At 43.5% G+C, this 13,378-nt stretch overlaps 2 protein-coding genes across 10 annotated transcripts in view; one reads left to right on the plus strand and one right to left on the minus strand.

Moving 5' to 3' along the window:
• Positions 1 to 897: 897 nt before the first annotated feature.
• On the minus strand, positions 898 to 7,369 carry TRMT5 (tRNA methyltransferase 5). 4 transcript variants are annotated; one of them, XM_074868994.1, is made up of 6 exons: positions 7,287 to 7,359; positions 6,632 to 6,768; positions 4,919 to 5,568; positions 4,390 to 4,514; positions 2,196 to 2,850; positions 898 to 1,216 (listed from the first exon to the last, which is right to left on the minus strand). In XM_074868994.1, coding segments are annotated over exons 2-6 (1,500 nt in total). In that variant the 5' UTR covers positions 6,634 to 6,768; positions 7,287 to 7,359; the 3' UTR covers positions 898 to 1,148. The 4 variants fall into 4 exon arrangements, with proteins under 4 accessions (XP_074725095.1, XP_074725092.1, XP_074725094.1 ...); XM_074868991.1 differs by lacking the exon at positions 6,632 to 6,768 and having other exon boundaries at positions 7,287 to 7,369; XM_074868993.1 differs by lacking the exon at positions 7,287 to 7,359 and having other exon boundaries at positions 6,632 to 6,855.
• Positions 7,370 to 7,464: 95 nt separating this feature from the next.
• The window catches only part of SLC38A6 (solute carrier family 38 member 6), a 45,014-nt gene continuing 39,100 nt past the window's right edge, over positions 7,465 to 13,378 (plus strand). For 5 of the 6 annotated variants that reach the window (XM_074868996.1, XM_074869000.1, XM_074868997.1 and 2 more), the window contains exons 1-3: positions 7,465 to 7,628; positions 8,431 to 8,552; positions 9,328 to 9,401. In XM_074868996.1, the coding sequence (XP_074725097.1) occupies positions 7,491 to 7,628; positions 8,431 to 8,552; positions 9,328 to 9,401 (334 nt within the window). In that variant the 5' untranslated portion in view covers positions 7,465 to 7,490. The remainder of the gene's footprint in view (positions 7,629 to 8,430; positions 8,553 to 9,327; positions 9,402 to 13,378) is intronic. The other variant, XM_074869001.1, reaches the window with a different exon arrangement.

Raw genomic sequence — 13,378 nt, forward strand, 5'->3', positions numbered from 1 at the left:
AATCCACGGGCCTCAGCAGTTGTTTGGGCGAGACCCAAGCCATCAGGTTGCAGGCCCCAGGGATGGAGCCAGAGCCACAGCAGCAGAGCCAGGGAGGGCGACGGCCGCCTGGTAACTGAGCTGCTCGGCCTGAGCACCAAGCCTGCGCTGAGGGAAAATAGCTGAAGCCCGGGGGGGATCCGCGTCCTCTGTCCAAACAAACTACTTGTGGTTGACATTGCCCAACAATAGTTTGGATGGGTAAGAAAAGGAAATCAAAGACAGAGGCTTTTTGAATCCCTGCAGAATACAGGCAGGCAGAGAGATCATCCAGGGCCTGCAGCAGAGGAGCAGGCAGGAGGTAGGGGGAGAGCTGAGAGGCGGCGGAGGCACTAAAGCCCCAGGAGGTTTCAAGATGAGAGGAGTTCAGCCAGGTACTGGTTTCAGTCTAGCGCTTCAATGCGAGCGCGTACTTACATCTGCAAATGTGCAAATGGCATTAGAGTCTTTGCTGCTTTAACAGTGGGCAAACACTAAGTTAGGAGTCAACTAATCCCTAACTAAATCTCAGGGTTAAAAAGCATTTATTACTCAAAGGCCTAGGAACAAGTATATGTGGCTATTTGGGCCATTTTGTATCTTGGGTTAAGTTTCTGAAAGGTTATCTTGCTTAGACAAGAGCTGTTTGTGCATCTGCTAACAGTAATCTAATATTCTTAAACACCAAACCCATTTGTCAGAGAGAACCTGCTGCAAGGGTTATACAAGTCATCTTGCTAGACCTGAAAAAATATAAAAATCTGGTTTTGCCACAAACTGCACATTATCAAAATGACACAGCAAAAAATGATCCCACTCTGGGTCCCTGAATTATCATAGGGCATGAAACAACAGAGAGCAGAAAAGTACCCAAACACATTTATTACAAAGAAGCAAAAGTTTTATTTTTTTGTAGTAACAACAATTTCAATCTGCTTATTGATTCCACAATTAAAAGACAGGTAAATGCAGGAAGCAAGGCTCACAGAGGAAAGCTGCCACATGCATTACGCATCTCAGCACCTGGGATGGGTAACACAGGTAGGCTTCAAATAATTCGAGGGGTAAACCAGAGGTAACCTAGGTATACCTTACACAAACCACTAAGGTAGTTACCACAACTTTAGTCTTCAACTCTTCTTCAACTTTTCTTCAGAAAAATCTCTGCTGCTACACAGACGTTTAGAGGCTGGTATTGCTGGAAGAAGGTTAGAAAAAGTAAGTTATTTCATGCACAGTAAACAGACTGAACTAAACCACAAGCCATGTAGCACTTAAGGGATTTAACGGGAAGAGATGAGAGTTAAAATTAGGATGAACAGTCACAAATGAAAACTGTTATAGTAATAATGGGGGGTCTTTACTAAATGCCAAAAAGGACTTTCAAAAAACCTGTAGAGCTACATTTTGACCTAAATCTCAGTGCTACCCAACAACTGCATAAAAGTAAGTTTAATGGCATTAAAGCTTTATCAAAACCTCCCTTCCTCCAGTTCATGTAACTGCAGACCAAAAGCCTCCCCCCTCCCCCTCCTTGTCACGTAGTGCAAAGCCCAAGATCACTGAAACCAACTAGCTCCTACAAGTACTTCAAGAAACAAACAACCAGTTATATTAAAAAAAATAATCAAATTCAACATTAAAGATCTCCAAGGATATCTACTTTGCAATTACAATGTACAGAACCCGATTCTGCTGCTGTAGTGACCCCAGACCTAAACTGCGTCCGTGCAAGCGTAGGGAGAAGGTCAGAACTGGGCCCAGCCCTGTGGAAGTACACCTTTCTACCCTGGGTGAAAAGGGAGCTCCAGTTCTTAAGTATTTAGCGAATAGAAAAGCCTGCTTGGCGTTAGATACCCCACCCTCCTCCAGCACGCAATCTAAGGCATAAGGGTCTGGTTTATGGCCTGTGGGATGATCCTCTCCAGTCCACCATTTTTCCTGTGGAGGCTCACGCTGGGATCAGAGGAGCAGGAGCGCCGTTACCGGCAGCGCACGAAGCCCTGCAGCTGCTCCACACGTGCAGGCGCTCGCTCCTGCCGGCCCCCTCCGTGCTCACGCCGGAGCACAGCGTCACTGCCACACGGCTGGGGTGGTCCACAGGGCCAGCAAGGTGGGACGAGCCTGGAACAGCAAAAGGTGTAGCCCAAAATCCAAGTGCCCCAGAGCTTCCTTACCTCCATCAGGGCAGGGCCTCTTGTACAGCACCTCGGCTGGAATCTGGAAACTAATGCACAGCATCTCCTTGTTCGGGGCAACGTTTCTAACCAGGTAAGTAGAACAGCGGCCATCCAAGGAGGTTCCCAGTGAAGCCTCAGCGCGTTCTCGAACATCTTTGGCAGGGTCGTCATGTTTGGAGAAACCGTAGCAGTGCACTGTGGGAAGGCCGGCAGCGCTGCATGGCTCTCCGGCTAAGAGATGCTGGAAAACGTCTAGAAATTCAATAGCCAAGGCTGGCAAATTCATGACTATATGAAAAGAGATTTTCTGTTCTTCTTTCAGAAGTGGGAGCTCTCTACTTAGTTCTTCTCTTACTGGCCCCAGGAGGAAGTCCCTGCCATCCATGTTGAACGCTTTTATTTTGTTGTCTACCTTGTTTAGTTTGCAGTTGTGCAGGAGCCAGCTGTAGGATTCAGGATTGAGATCGTTTGCAAATACACGGCACTTTTTCTTTGCTGCTGGAATAGCAAAAGGTCCAATCCCAGCAAAGACATCAAAAAGGACATCACTGGGCTTTAAAAGCTCAACGATACGGCCATGTTCTGTGGAAAGACGTGGGTTCCAGTAGACTTTAGAAAAGTCCAACTCATATGTGATATTATTTTCTTTGACCTGAAAGTCCAAAACATTTTCTTAAGCCTCTGTGTTCGAATTCCAGGCATGTTTAAGCATTATGAGTAATTAAGACAGCTAAAAAACACGGTGCTTTATCAAAAGGTAATGTGTACATTGACATTCGTCTCATTAGTAGTACACATCAATCTTGCATAAACAGATCTACTCATCAGAAATAGCCATGAGGAATGTTCCAACTGTCAATCCAGATGGCTGGCTTATGCACGTCTCAATCACCAGGTGGAAATAAAGCAGCAACTTAAAATGACCATAAAAAAAATAATCTGAGGCTTTTCAAGAGTTTTGTGGCTGGCTGACAACTCCTTTATTGAAAGCAGACCTTGGGAAGATGCCTCAAGCCCTCCTTAGCAGAGTCCACATAGTAAATAAGCATCTGAGAATGATACAGCACAAGAATGGCAAGAGTCAGCCAAATTCAAAGCCACTGGGAGCCAATTCTGCAATTTGAAAAAATACTGTATTTTCTCTCTCAAGGTGACAGTCTGGAAACTGATCCAAACCCAAACTCTGGGATGACCACTGTCTTAAGAACAGACCTAAAATGAAACAGTATTTACTGAGATGAGAACGGGATGCAAGATAACACTCACTTTGCACCACCAGACTTGAATTGTGTGACTGAAGTACAGTAACTTTGGATCCAAATGCATCATTTGCTTTGCCAGCAAGAAACATACTGAAGTGTATCTGCGCTCCTCAGTGTGCAGCTCCGTGCTACGCTAGATGGCTGCTCTGTGAGCTAATATCACCTGCATAATATTTGATTGTCACTTCTGCCTTGACAATTCAAATGCCTTCTCTGTGCACATACAGGATGTTATACCAAGCTATTCAACTTTTTTATTTGGTAATCTAATGTTTTCTCTTCTAAAAGTATAAAACTGCTAATACCTAGGAAAAATATTTTTTGGTTGAACCAGTGGCCAAGTTTCCAGCTAAAGACAAGAAACCCTACATGAATAATACTTGGCAGTTACATAGTGCTTTACACCTGAAAAATGTCAAAATAGAGGACAGATGAGGTTTGTCTTGCTGCTGACAGAAAAGGAAAAAGGCACAGGCAAAATCTTGCCTAAGTTGCAAAGCCAGGGAGATTTAAAAACACAGTCTTACGTTCTATACCAGCCACTGCAGGCTTGATGAAATTAAGTAACAGCATTTTCTTAGATCAAATTCACTAAATATTCTGGCTTTAGAGTAAGAAACACTCCCCACTGCAAGTCTGCAATTAGTATCTCTGTAAGAAATCTTTACTTCAGCTGCTTTTACATATCATTAAAACCTAGGCTGTGAACTTGAAAGAATACTTATGTTCATGATCCCTGTGGATGTGAGTTTGCTCTTGGCAGACCAGGACAGATGAATGTAGAAGTAACTGCCAACTCTTACACTCTAAAAAGGGGCACTGTGCAAAGGGATGGTCTTAATAGCATCTCTTCATCACATATTTCCAGTAGGTGCCTTTGGGTTTTAGCATATTAAATTTAAAATAACAGGGGAAAAAAACCCCTATACCTTGGTTACTAGGTTGCTCTCTCCGGCGAGCACTTCCATTTGAAAATTTCTGTATGTGCTGTCAATAATATTGGTTTTATTCACTACACAGGTGATTCCTGGATTCTTGTCAATTATAACCTGACCTGAAAGAGAGGGCAAAACATATTCCGGTTAAGGGACTATAACTTTTCAATGTTCTACAAGAGATACGAACACTGCTGTTTACAGTTAAATTAACTAAAGTAAGCATGTACTAGAACAACCTTCCTCTAATGACTCAGGGTTGCAGATGTGACATCTTCCTAAGGCACATACTGTACCCTGGCCCAGTGTTCAGTGAAGTGAGACCAGAGTTACTGCAAGAGGAGAGAACTGTGCTTCCGTGCACAGCTACAGTACCAGCACAGGCTGTTTAAAGTCAAAATATAAAGCAATGAAAAGCACTCAAAAGTTTTCTTTGTACAAGTAATAATTTATCAATAGATATCTGTTAAAAAATCTATATACAAAACATACAAATTACTTTTTTGAGAGTTGTTTTACCTACCAATCAAATGTCTGTACGGTAGCTGATGATCTCTAAGATTCAAATGAGCTATGTGACCAACACGGCTAAATCCAGAGGTGACTTCTTGACCTTCGGGAAGGACTGCTCGTAGGATCTCCTCCGACTTGAAATTCTCATAAGTCAGCTCCAAGTTATACTTAGACACCTCAGGATGAACATTAAGCTGCTTTAATACCTCTTGATCCGATTCTCCCAATGAGAATTCTGATATTTTATGAGGATCCAGAATAACAAGTCTACTGTCCTCATCTTCTGGATCCTCAACCACTCGCTTTAGACCAGGGCGTTGTAGTACCGTATGTTTTAGGGACTTTAGCAAAGTATTCACAATTTCTTTCTTGACTTTAAGAACTGGAACAACAACTGTCCTTTTAAAAGCTTCTCTGTTGAGTCGTGTCATCCCACGCACTTCAGGATGTGGCAAATACAGTTCTAGATTAGCTTTATCCTCCACAGTTTCAGGCATTGTAAAAAAGTTATTTTTTTTAACTACTACAAACAGCCCAGGTACTCTGCCAGAATATTGCACCAATAGCATCCAAACTGCTGGAAATGATGTATTTGATGCAGCTGTCCTAAAACAGTTAGATTTCAGTAGTCTGGCAGAGTATCCAATTCTCCATAAAGTCCTAGAAGAGAAATTATTCATTTTATAGACATTATGTAATCATTCCATTAAAAATGCTGCAAATCACATGGATTTGCTGTTCTCTTAAACTAGAATTTCCATCTATACCAAACAATTCACAATAGTTTTGTAAAGCTCTTTATTATGAATTATATACTATAAATTTCTGTCCTTTTGCAAATGTATTGTTAGACTGAAATGTTAACTAACTTTAAGCAGTGAGATAATCCCCTCCTGCCAAAAACCAATGACCTTTCTGTTCTAATAAGCATGATATTAATCCCAATAAGCCAAATGGAAAAACTTCTACTGTCTCGATCCTACTGTTGGATCCCTTCTGACTCTGATAAAATTCATTACCAAGCAGTGGTTGCTAGAAAACAGTTATTAGCAATAGCAGTCATAATCACGTTTCAGCAATTTCTGCCTCCTACACCCCAGTGATAAGGGGTTACACAGTCTGTAGTGTCTTTGCTCTGCAAGCTGCATGCCAGAAAGACCATGAATTAAATGCAGAATTCCCCTGAAGGTACAGGGGAGCATTAGTAATGTCTGTTCAAGCGAATGAACCCCTCTCCACAGTTCACTCACAGGATGGGGACTTGAAAAGTAGTTTTACACTTCTTTAAATAGTTTCCTCCGCTAGAGCCAGTCCAGAGGCCCAACTTTTCTGACTCTGCATCAGCTGCTCCTAGGCAGGAAGGTTTAGGTAGTGTGAGAGGCTGGCACTTCTCCTGACTTCTTGGGAAGTTTAAGATAGGGAGTTGATAGGAGAGATGCAAACTAGCTCTGAAGGGAAACCGGTTCTCTTGCCTGCCTCAGACATCTACACCCTGACAGAGGGCTGCTGCCCTCCTTCTGGGTAACAAGCCACGCAGTCTATTCTTCAAAAAAGGAGCTGCGACCGACCCTTAGCAAAGCTGGCCCTGCTCCCATCCTCCCTCCCCCACAAAACCCAGCCCCTCGCTGGGACTCCCTACATCTTCAAGCCAGCTCATTTCCCTAAACCAAGTTTTTGGCAAAGCACACCTCCTTTCCCCGTTGACTCAAAAATAAACATTTACATTCTTCACGTCTGCTACAGAGGAGAAAGGCTTCATCCAGAGGCCTGAGCATCCCAGTGTTTTCCTTAGGCATTGCCCTTCTCCCTAGCTGGAAACTGCTGGCCTGGTTTGCATGGGCTCCTCGATGTGAGATCAGCCTGCAAGATAAAAGCCCCCCCGCTGCGCCTGGCCGGAGGTCCCTGCAGCCGTGCTGTCGCAGGACTGACATCTTCCCGAGGCCGCCCGTGGGAACACCTGCAAGGTCCCGCCAAGATCCCCCTTTGCCCCATTCTTCCCTCTGAGCGATGAGGTGAATCGGGGCCGGCGGGTGCTGCTGGAGGGCTGCTGCCCGCTCCGCCCGGCCCAAGCTCCACGAGTGAGCAACACCGCGCACCGAGACCCCCGGGGCGGGCCGGGGAGCGGCGGCCGGGCCTCACCGGGGAAAGGGACCCTCGCCAGGGCGGGGGCCTCCTCGGGGTCACCGTCCCTCCCTGAGGGGAGCCCCGCTGGCAGCCGCCGCCTTAGGCCCCCCGCGGCCTGGGCCGCCCGCCGCTGGCCGAGGGGTGCGGGCCGGGCCGGGGGCGGCGGGGCCGGGGCGGCCGCCGGTCCCCCCGCTCACAGACCGCAGCCGGGGCCGCGCCGTTGCCACGGCGACACCCCCCCCTTCCACCCTCACCTCATGCCGAGCCCCTCCGCGCGCGCCGGCGCCCCCGCGCGTCATCGACGCCGTCGTGATGTCACAACGGCCGCGCCGCTCCCTATGGCCGCGCCGGGAGGGCGGGGCCGGAGCGGCGGTCCCGCCTCCCCGTCGAGGCCCCGCCCCCGCCCCGCCCCCCGGCGGCGCTCCCCTCAGAGGCGAGGCGGCGGGGCGCGGGGTGCTATGGCGGCGGCGCCGCGGGGGGCCGGGCGGCTCCTGGCCGAGCCGGGCTGGTACCTGTCTGCCCGCGAGCAGCGAGAGGAGGAGGCGACGGACGACGAGGATGGAGAGTCCGCCCCGCTGCTACCGCCGTCGGGCAGCGTGCGTGTGAGGGGGGCGGCTCGGCGGTGGGGAGGGCAGTGCCCTGAGGGGGCTGTGGCCGTGGGGCTGCCCGGGCCCGCTCCGTCTGGGGGCGGCGGGCGGTGGCTCGGCTCGGCTCGGCTCGGCTCGTCTTTACTTCGCTTTCCCGTAGCGGTGTGTCCGTCAGGGCGGTCCCAGGCCCTGCAGCTCCGCGGCTCCCGGAGCGGGAGGCGGCGGGGGCGGCTGTCCGCGGCCGCGCTGGGTGTTGAGGAGGAGTTCGTGGGAGTGTGGCCCGGGCGGGGGGGGATGGGGGACCTGAGGCTCAAAGTTCGGACCGATGGATGCAGCTTGGCGGCGGGGGGACGGGGCTGTGCAGGGCGGCCCCCGGGGGGTGACACCCGGCGAGGGCAGCGGGAAGGGCCGGGCCGGGGCGCGGGAGCACGGGGCAGTGTCGGGCCTGTGGTCCTGAACGTCTGGTCCTGGCGCTTCTTCTGGTCCGTTGGGTTCTTTGGTTGTGGGAGTGCTGCCGTGTGCTCTGCCCCTCGCGCTTGTTGGAGGCGCCAGGGGTAGCCGGCTTTTAAGCATAAATCTTGCTGCTCTCTACTATCGCTGTACTCAAAGGTTGTAGGCGTCGTGAGATCCTTATGGGACTGCATCGTGTTAGTGTATATGCACAAGGGTGGTCTTAGAGTGAAAAAAGAGATTTTCTGATTTAGATTAGGGAAGGAGAAGTTGACCGTCTCTTGCCCTTCCTTAAATTTCTTCCTATGAAAGACCAAAACACCTCTCGCCCTAACCGTACTTTGTTCTGCCCTTTTCACAGAATCCGCCAGATCGTGGCTCTTCCTTTGGTTTCTCAGTATTTAATTTAATGAATGCGATCATGGGAAGTGGGATACTTGGCTTATCCTACGCTATGGCCAACACAGGGATCATGGGGTTTAGGTAAGTTTTCAGTTTTTACATGTACTTACTTTGAAACTCAGCTTTCAACTTTCAGCAGTAGTTTTAAATGGAACAAAACTTGATTACTAAGACTCCTGTGCAAAAACTGAGGAAGAAATAAATAGTTTGTGCTTTTCAGCATTATTGAATAAGATTTTTCCTCTTTGGTTTAGTCATTCAAATCTGGCCTAATGTAAGTACTGCCCAGACATTGCATTAAATTGCCACATGGTGGCAATTTCTTGGCCATTACTCCTAATAGATTGATGTTTATGTTTTAAAGCTGCTATTATCTTTAGTTCCAGAAATGGGCCTTCTGAAGCAGGATGGCTGCGTATCTGAAAAATGTGTATCAGCTTATGCTTTTGTTTGCACTTGTGCTTGTTGTACATACTAACCTATGGGCCAAAGTCACCAGAATTGTTGCTTTTACTATCTTTGAAGCATTAAAGTCGCTTCATTAGAAGATACATATTTGTCTGTGTATATGTATAAACACAAACTCCTACATTTATGTCATCTTTGTGATTCATATATTAGGCCTTTACCCTCTATAGTTTGTGATGTGCTTTGGTGAACAATATAAGAAGCAGTGGAACTCAGCAAGTATTGGGAACGTCAGAGACCATATGAACCACAGTCAGCAGATATATGCCCTAAAATGAGGAAATCTGGTCTTGTGGTAGCTTACTTCTTGCAGAAGTAGCATTCTTAAAGACAGAAAGCGCATTGTCCTGTGAAAGTGCTGCAATTGTGAATATTTTGTGTTTTTTAGTATCTTGCTGCTGATTGTTGCCAGCCTTGCTGCTTACTCTGTATTTCTTCTGCTCAGTATGTGCATTCAGACTGGTAAGTGAAAAAGGATTTATCAAACAGGGATCTCTAAAATACTTCCTCACCTATATCTCAAAGACCTGACCCAGTATAATTATTATAATTAACAGCACGTTAGCAGATAGCTGTGTCTGATTCACTGGTGTTGAAATATTTAACATTTTTAACGATTACTGTTTGCCATTTAAAAATACAATTTTGAAGCTGCTCATGAAAAGTCAATGCCCAACTGACTGGTTTTTAGATTTTCAATTTCAGTTTTTTCAAAATGCCACTCTTATCTTTCCAAAAAGATAGATTCTGTATTTCTCTAGGAAAATTATTTTGGTGCTGGCTGAACCCTGTTACTTCAGTGTGTACTGTTGCTATTAGTGAAGGCTTAAGAGCAATAAAATAGCAGACTTCCATTCTTCTACTTGTAATATATATTTTGTTTATGGTTTGAAATGGATACCTTTCAGGTTTTGTAATTATACTGGATTATCGTAATTCTCATGGCACTTTATAGTTTTTTACAGCATTTTTGATACTGAATGAGAAGTTGCACTGCAGTCCTTAGAAATTATACTGCTTTGAGTATGTTCAAACGGTAGATTCTAGTATCTGCAGTCAGATCTGCTAATGTTTTTTTAATTCTTGCTTCTTTTAATTGTTACTGAAACAACTGACTAGTTCCTTGAGTTCTTGTATGCAAAGATCACATTATAGCAGGAGACTTTCTCCATCTCTTTCAGTCACCTGGTTATTGTTTCCCTCTCATCTGTTTTCCTCTCTTTTCAAAGGTGGTGGGAGAAAGCGTCTGTTTCTTTCCTTATTGGCTTTGTTTTCTCTAGCTAGCTCTGGTCTTTCAAACGATCGCTTCCTGATTCTGCTTAGATCTGCTGCTCCTGTCTTCACCTGTTGAGTGATCTTCATACATTCTTAAAAAAATTCTTCAGAGGTAGGGTTGCTTTTATGGTTGATATTGTTGGCTGCTTGATGATTTGGGGCAAAGTCTTTGGTAATTTTTTTTTTACTCTTTGAGCTCTGCTTATTAGAAAGGAATCAGAACCTGAAGTGGCTAGAAAGATACATAAGAAGCAAAAAAAGGGGAAACTTTGAAGTAATTTTTATGATCTTTGTTTACCTCTTATTTGAGGCTGAAAAGTTCTGTATAATATAGGCACTAAGGGGTATTACGTTATTGTCTGGTAAAATAATAATTAAAGAGACCCTTGCAAAAGAACTACTGGTGAGAGGGGAAAGCTAAGGATTTAAGCTTTTTGAAGTAAGAGAAGTTTCTATGTTATGAACTGAGAGACATAATATACAAGGATGGTTTAACTCCTCGGTTATTGTCCAAAAGCAACATTCCACCTCAAGAAAGAATTTTTGAAATGCACACAACTGAAAGCAAGAAATACCACTGAAATGACAGGTTGAAGTATTTCTCTTGTCTGAAACTAGCACTTTACAGTTAATAATTAGTTAATGTTCATAGGTAATACTAGCACTAAAACTATGTCTAGATAAATTTGCTGGATTTACAGCCTTCGGTGTTTTGATTTTTTTTAATTTTTTTTTTTTTAAATAAGATTTCTCTCAGATTATATTTACTGTAACTCCTGTAAACTATTGAAATAATAAAATGCTAGATAGGATTCTGAATTTTTTTTCCTTGGAACGTTGTGTTTAAAAAGTGAGAAATACGACCTGCAGTGCCTTGACAAAGTAAAATCTGTGTATGTGTTTGCTTCCAAAGTAGATAATTGAACATTTTTCATTATAAAACCTACATGCGTTTGTGAACAATGTTATAGTATTAAGCTTAATCCATGGCAAGGAATTGGAAAGAAATTTTAGTAGTTTTATATTAAAAAATGAACTAGAAAAATTTAAAGGGTGGAGAAGAAAAACCTTTGAAAGTGTTTGTAAACCATTCAGGTATTCAAATCATAAAAGTAATCCTAGGAAAGAGCTGACCTATAAAATACCTTCTGAAAAGGAAGCTCTAATATTCCATTTTAAACAGAGACCAGGATTTATTAAGCACAGGCATTTTAGTTGTAGTTTAAAAATAAAGAAGTACCTTCCACTTTTAAATTATGTTGGTCTGGACGTTGACAAAATCAAATTGCTTGTGTAGACTAAAAGGCTTAGCAAAAAAAATATTCCCAAGTGTCAAGTGTTAGATTTGGATTAGTTTAGTGAGCGTTTTCTCCCAGTGTTAATTCAGTACCACCTTTGTCGTTTTGGGGTTTAGGCTGACAAAGGCTAAGCTTACTCTGGAAAGCAGAGGAATTGGGAATTTAAGTGGGATGTACTTTAAAGTTTCTTGGGTTTTTTTCTTTTACGAGTTAGTCATGAGTGTGGCTCATACTATACTTGCCAATTTCACTTTGCGTTTAAATGAATAGTTTCCATTTGGTGTTAATAATGTAAAAGAAATCATGCCAATCAGGCAGAACTTGTTTATATCAATTGTGCTTAATATTTTGTTCCATATATTCTTGACATCACAAAAGTATTGTGATTAAGTATTAGGGCTTCCCAGTGTTCACAGGACTAAATTGATTAGAGAAACAGGGTTACGATAGAAAATATTCCAAGGTTTCATACTGTTCTTTTGGTATTGTGTGGAAGATTTTATTCTCTTTCTTGGTAACTCCTCGTGTGTGTGTGTGTGTGTATTTGTTCCCATGTGGTAGAAACAGCTATCTCCTAAATATGTTTAACATTTTGCTGCTTTATTTGACACCATTGGAGATGGCCTTGTAAAATGCTATTTTTTTTTCTTGTAATCAACAACTTTTATAAATAGAAATCTAAGAAAAATACAGGGTAAAATCTAGTAAGACATTCTTCTTCTTTAATTATATCTCTTTATAACTTGTATCAGTGTAACAGCAGATGTAAGAGATCATTCCAGGTTTATGCTGAGAGCTGACTGGCTCATTTAATTTTGTCATAACTTATTGGTGTGAGTAGTAGAGCAGAATGTGAAACATTGTCCTTGAGAAAATCATATGAGAAAATTAATGAAGTTTGGTGTTTGGTTTGTTTTTTTTTTTTTTCCTTTGGAGCATTGATCTGATTGTGTGCAGAACTTCAGTGAAATAAAAACACCTAAGCCTGAGCAGTTGGCAGTCTGAGGCTCCAGTCCCGTCATCTGATCCCCGTGAACCGCCTGTGTCTCCCATGTCTTGTTTCATTTACTTCAGTGGGACTTCACTCAGGTGTGAAGGTCTGCCCCCAGCAGCTCAAATTGCAGGGCTGGGCCCTAAATTAAGATGTGACAGGAGTAGAAGCAGCAGTGTACTAAGTAGAACTAAGGGAGAGAAGGCAAGTGTTGTAACAATAAAATTATGTGGGTTTAAGATTAATTTTACCCTTTGAGGCATTTACAACTGCAGACTGTTTTATTATATACTGAGAAAGTGAGTGGTATTTCTCAGAAAACTTTCATCTTTTTGATATCGCTTGAGTTTCTAATAACAAAATACAGAGCAACAATGAAAGACTTTAATATGACTTCCTTCTTTCTGAGAAGGGATTGGTTTGAGTTACCAGCAATATTAGAAGTGGGCTTCAGCTAAAACTCAACAAAAGCATACAGGAAACCACAAGCTATTTTAATGTGATTATGTAAGTCAGGTGCAGGTGAGGGCAGGATTTTTGTTTTGTTTTTGGTTTTGCTTTGGTGTGTTTTGTTTTGTTGTTTTAATAATAGATTTCAACCAAGGAAGGTGTTTACCTTCAGCTCACTTGAAAATAAACAGTGCAAGTTTTTAAAAGCTGGCAAGGTGGTGATTGATGTTTACAGTCATAGAAATGGATCCTCTGATGTTGTTTTCATTTAAAAAAAAGTGTACTCTTTTAACAAATAAAATATGGGAATATCTTATTGTTGAGGCTAATTTCAGAATTCTGCACTTATGGCATCACTTGGAAAAATATTTGAGAGAAAGCAATTTGCCATTAATGTATTATTATTTTAAAGATATTACTATTTT

Source organism: Strix uralensis, chromosome 4 (assembly GCF_047716275.1).
Source record: "Strix uralensis isolate ZFMK-TIS-50842 chromosome 4, bStrUra1, whole genome shotgun sequence".
NCBI lineage: Eukaryota > Metazoa > Chordata > Aves > Strigiformes > Strigidae > Strix > Strix uralensis.

Bases quoted from the DNA above. Each gene is read 5' to 3' on its own strand.
- TRMT5 (XM_074868991.1), bottom strand. The intron at 2,851-4,389 runs GTATAGGGGTTT...TTGGACTTTCAG, and splicing joins AGAGCAACCTAGTAACCAAG to GTCAAAGAAAATAATATCAC. The intron at 1,217-2,195 runs GTAAGGAAGCTC...ACCTTCTTCCAG, and splicing joins GAGGCCCTGCCCTGATGGAG to CAATACCAGCCTCTAAACGT.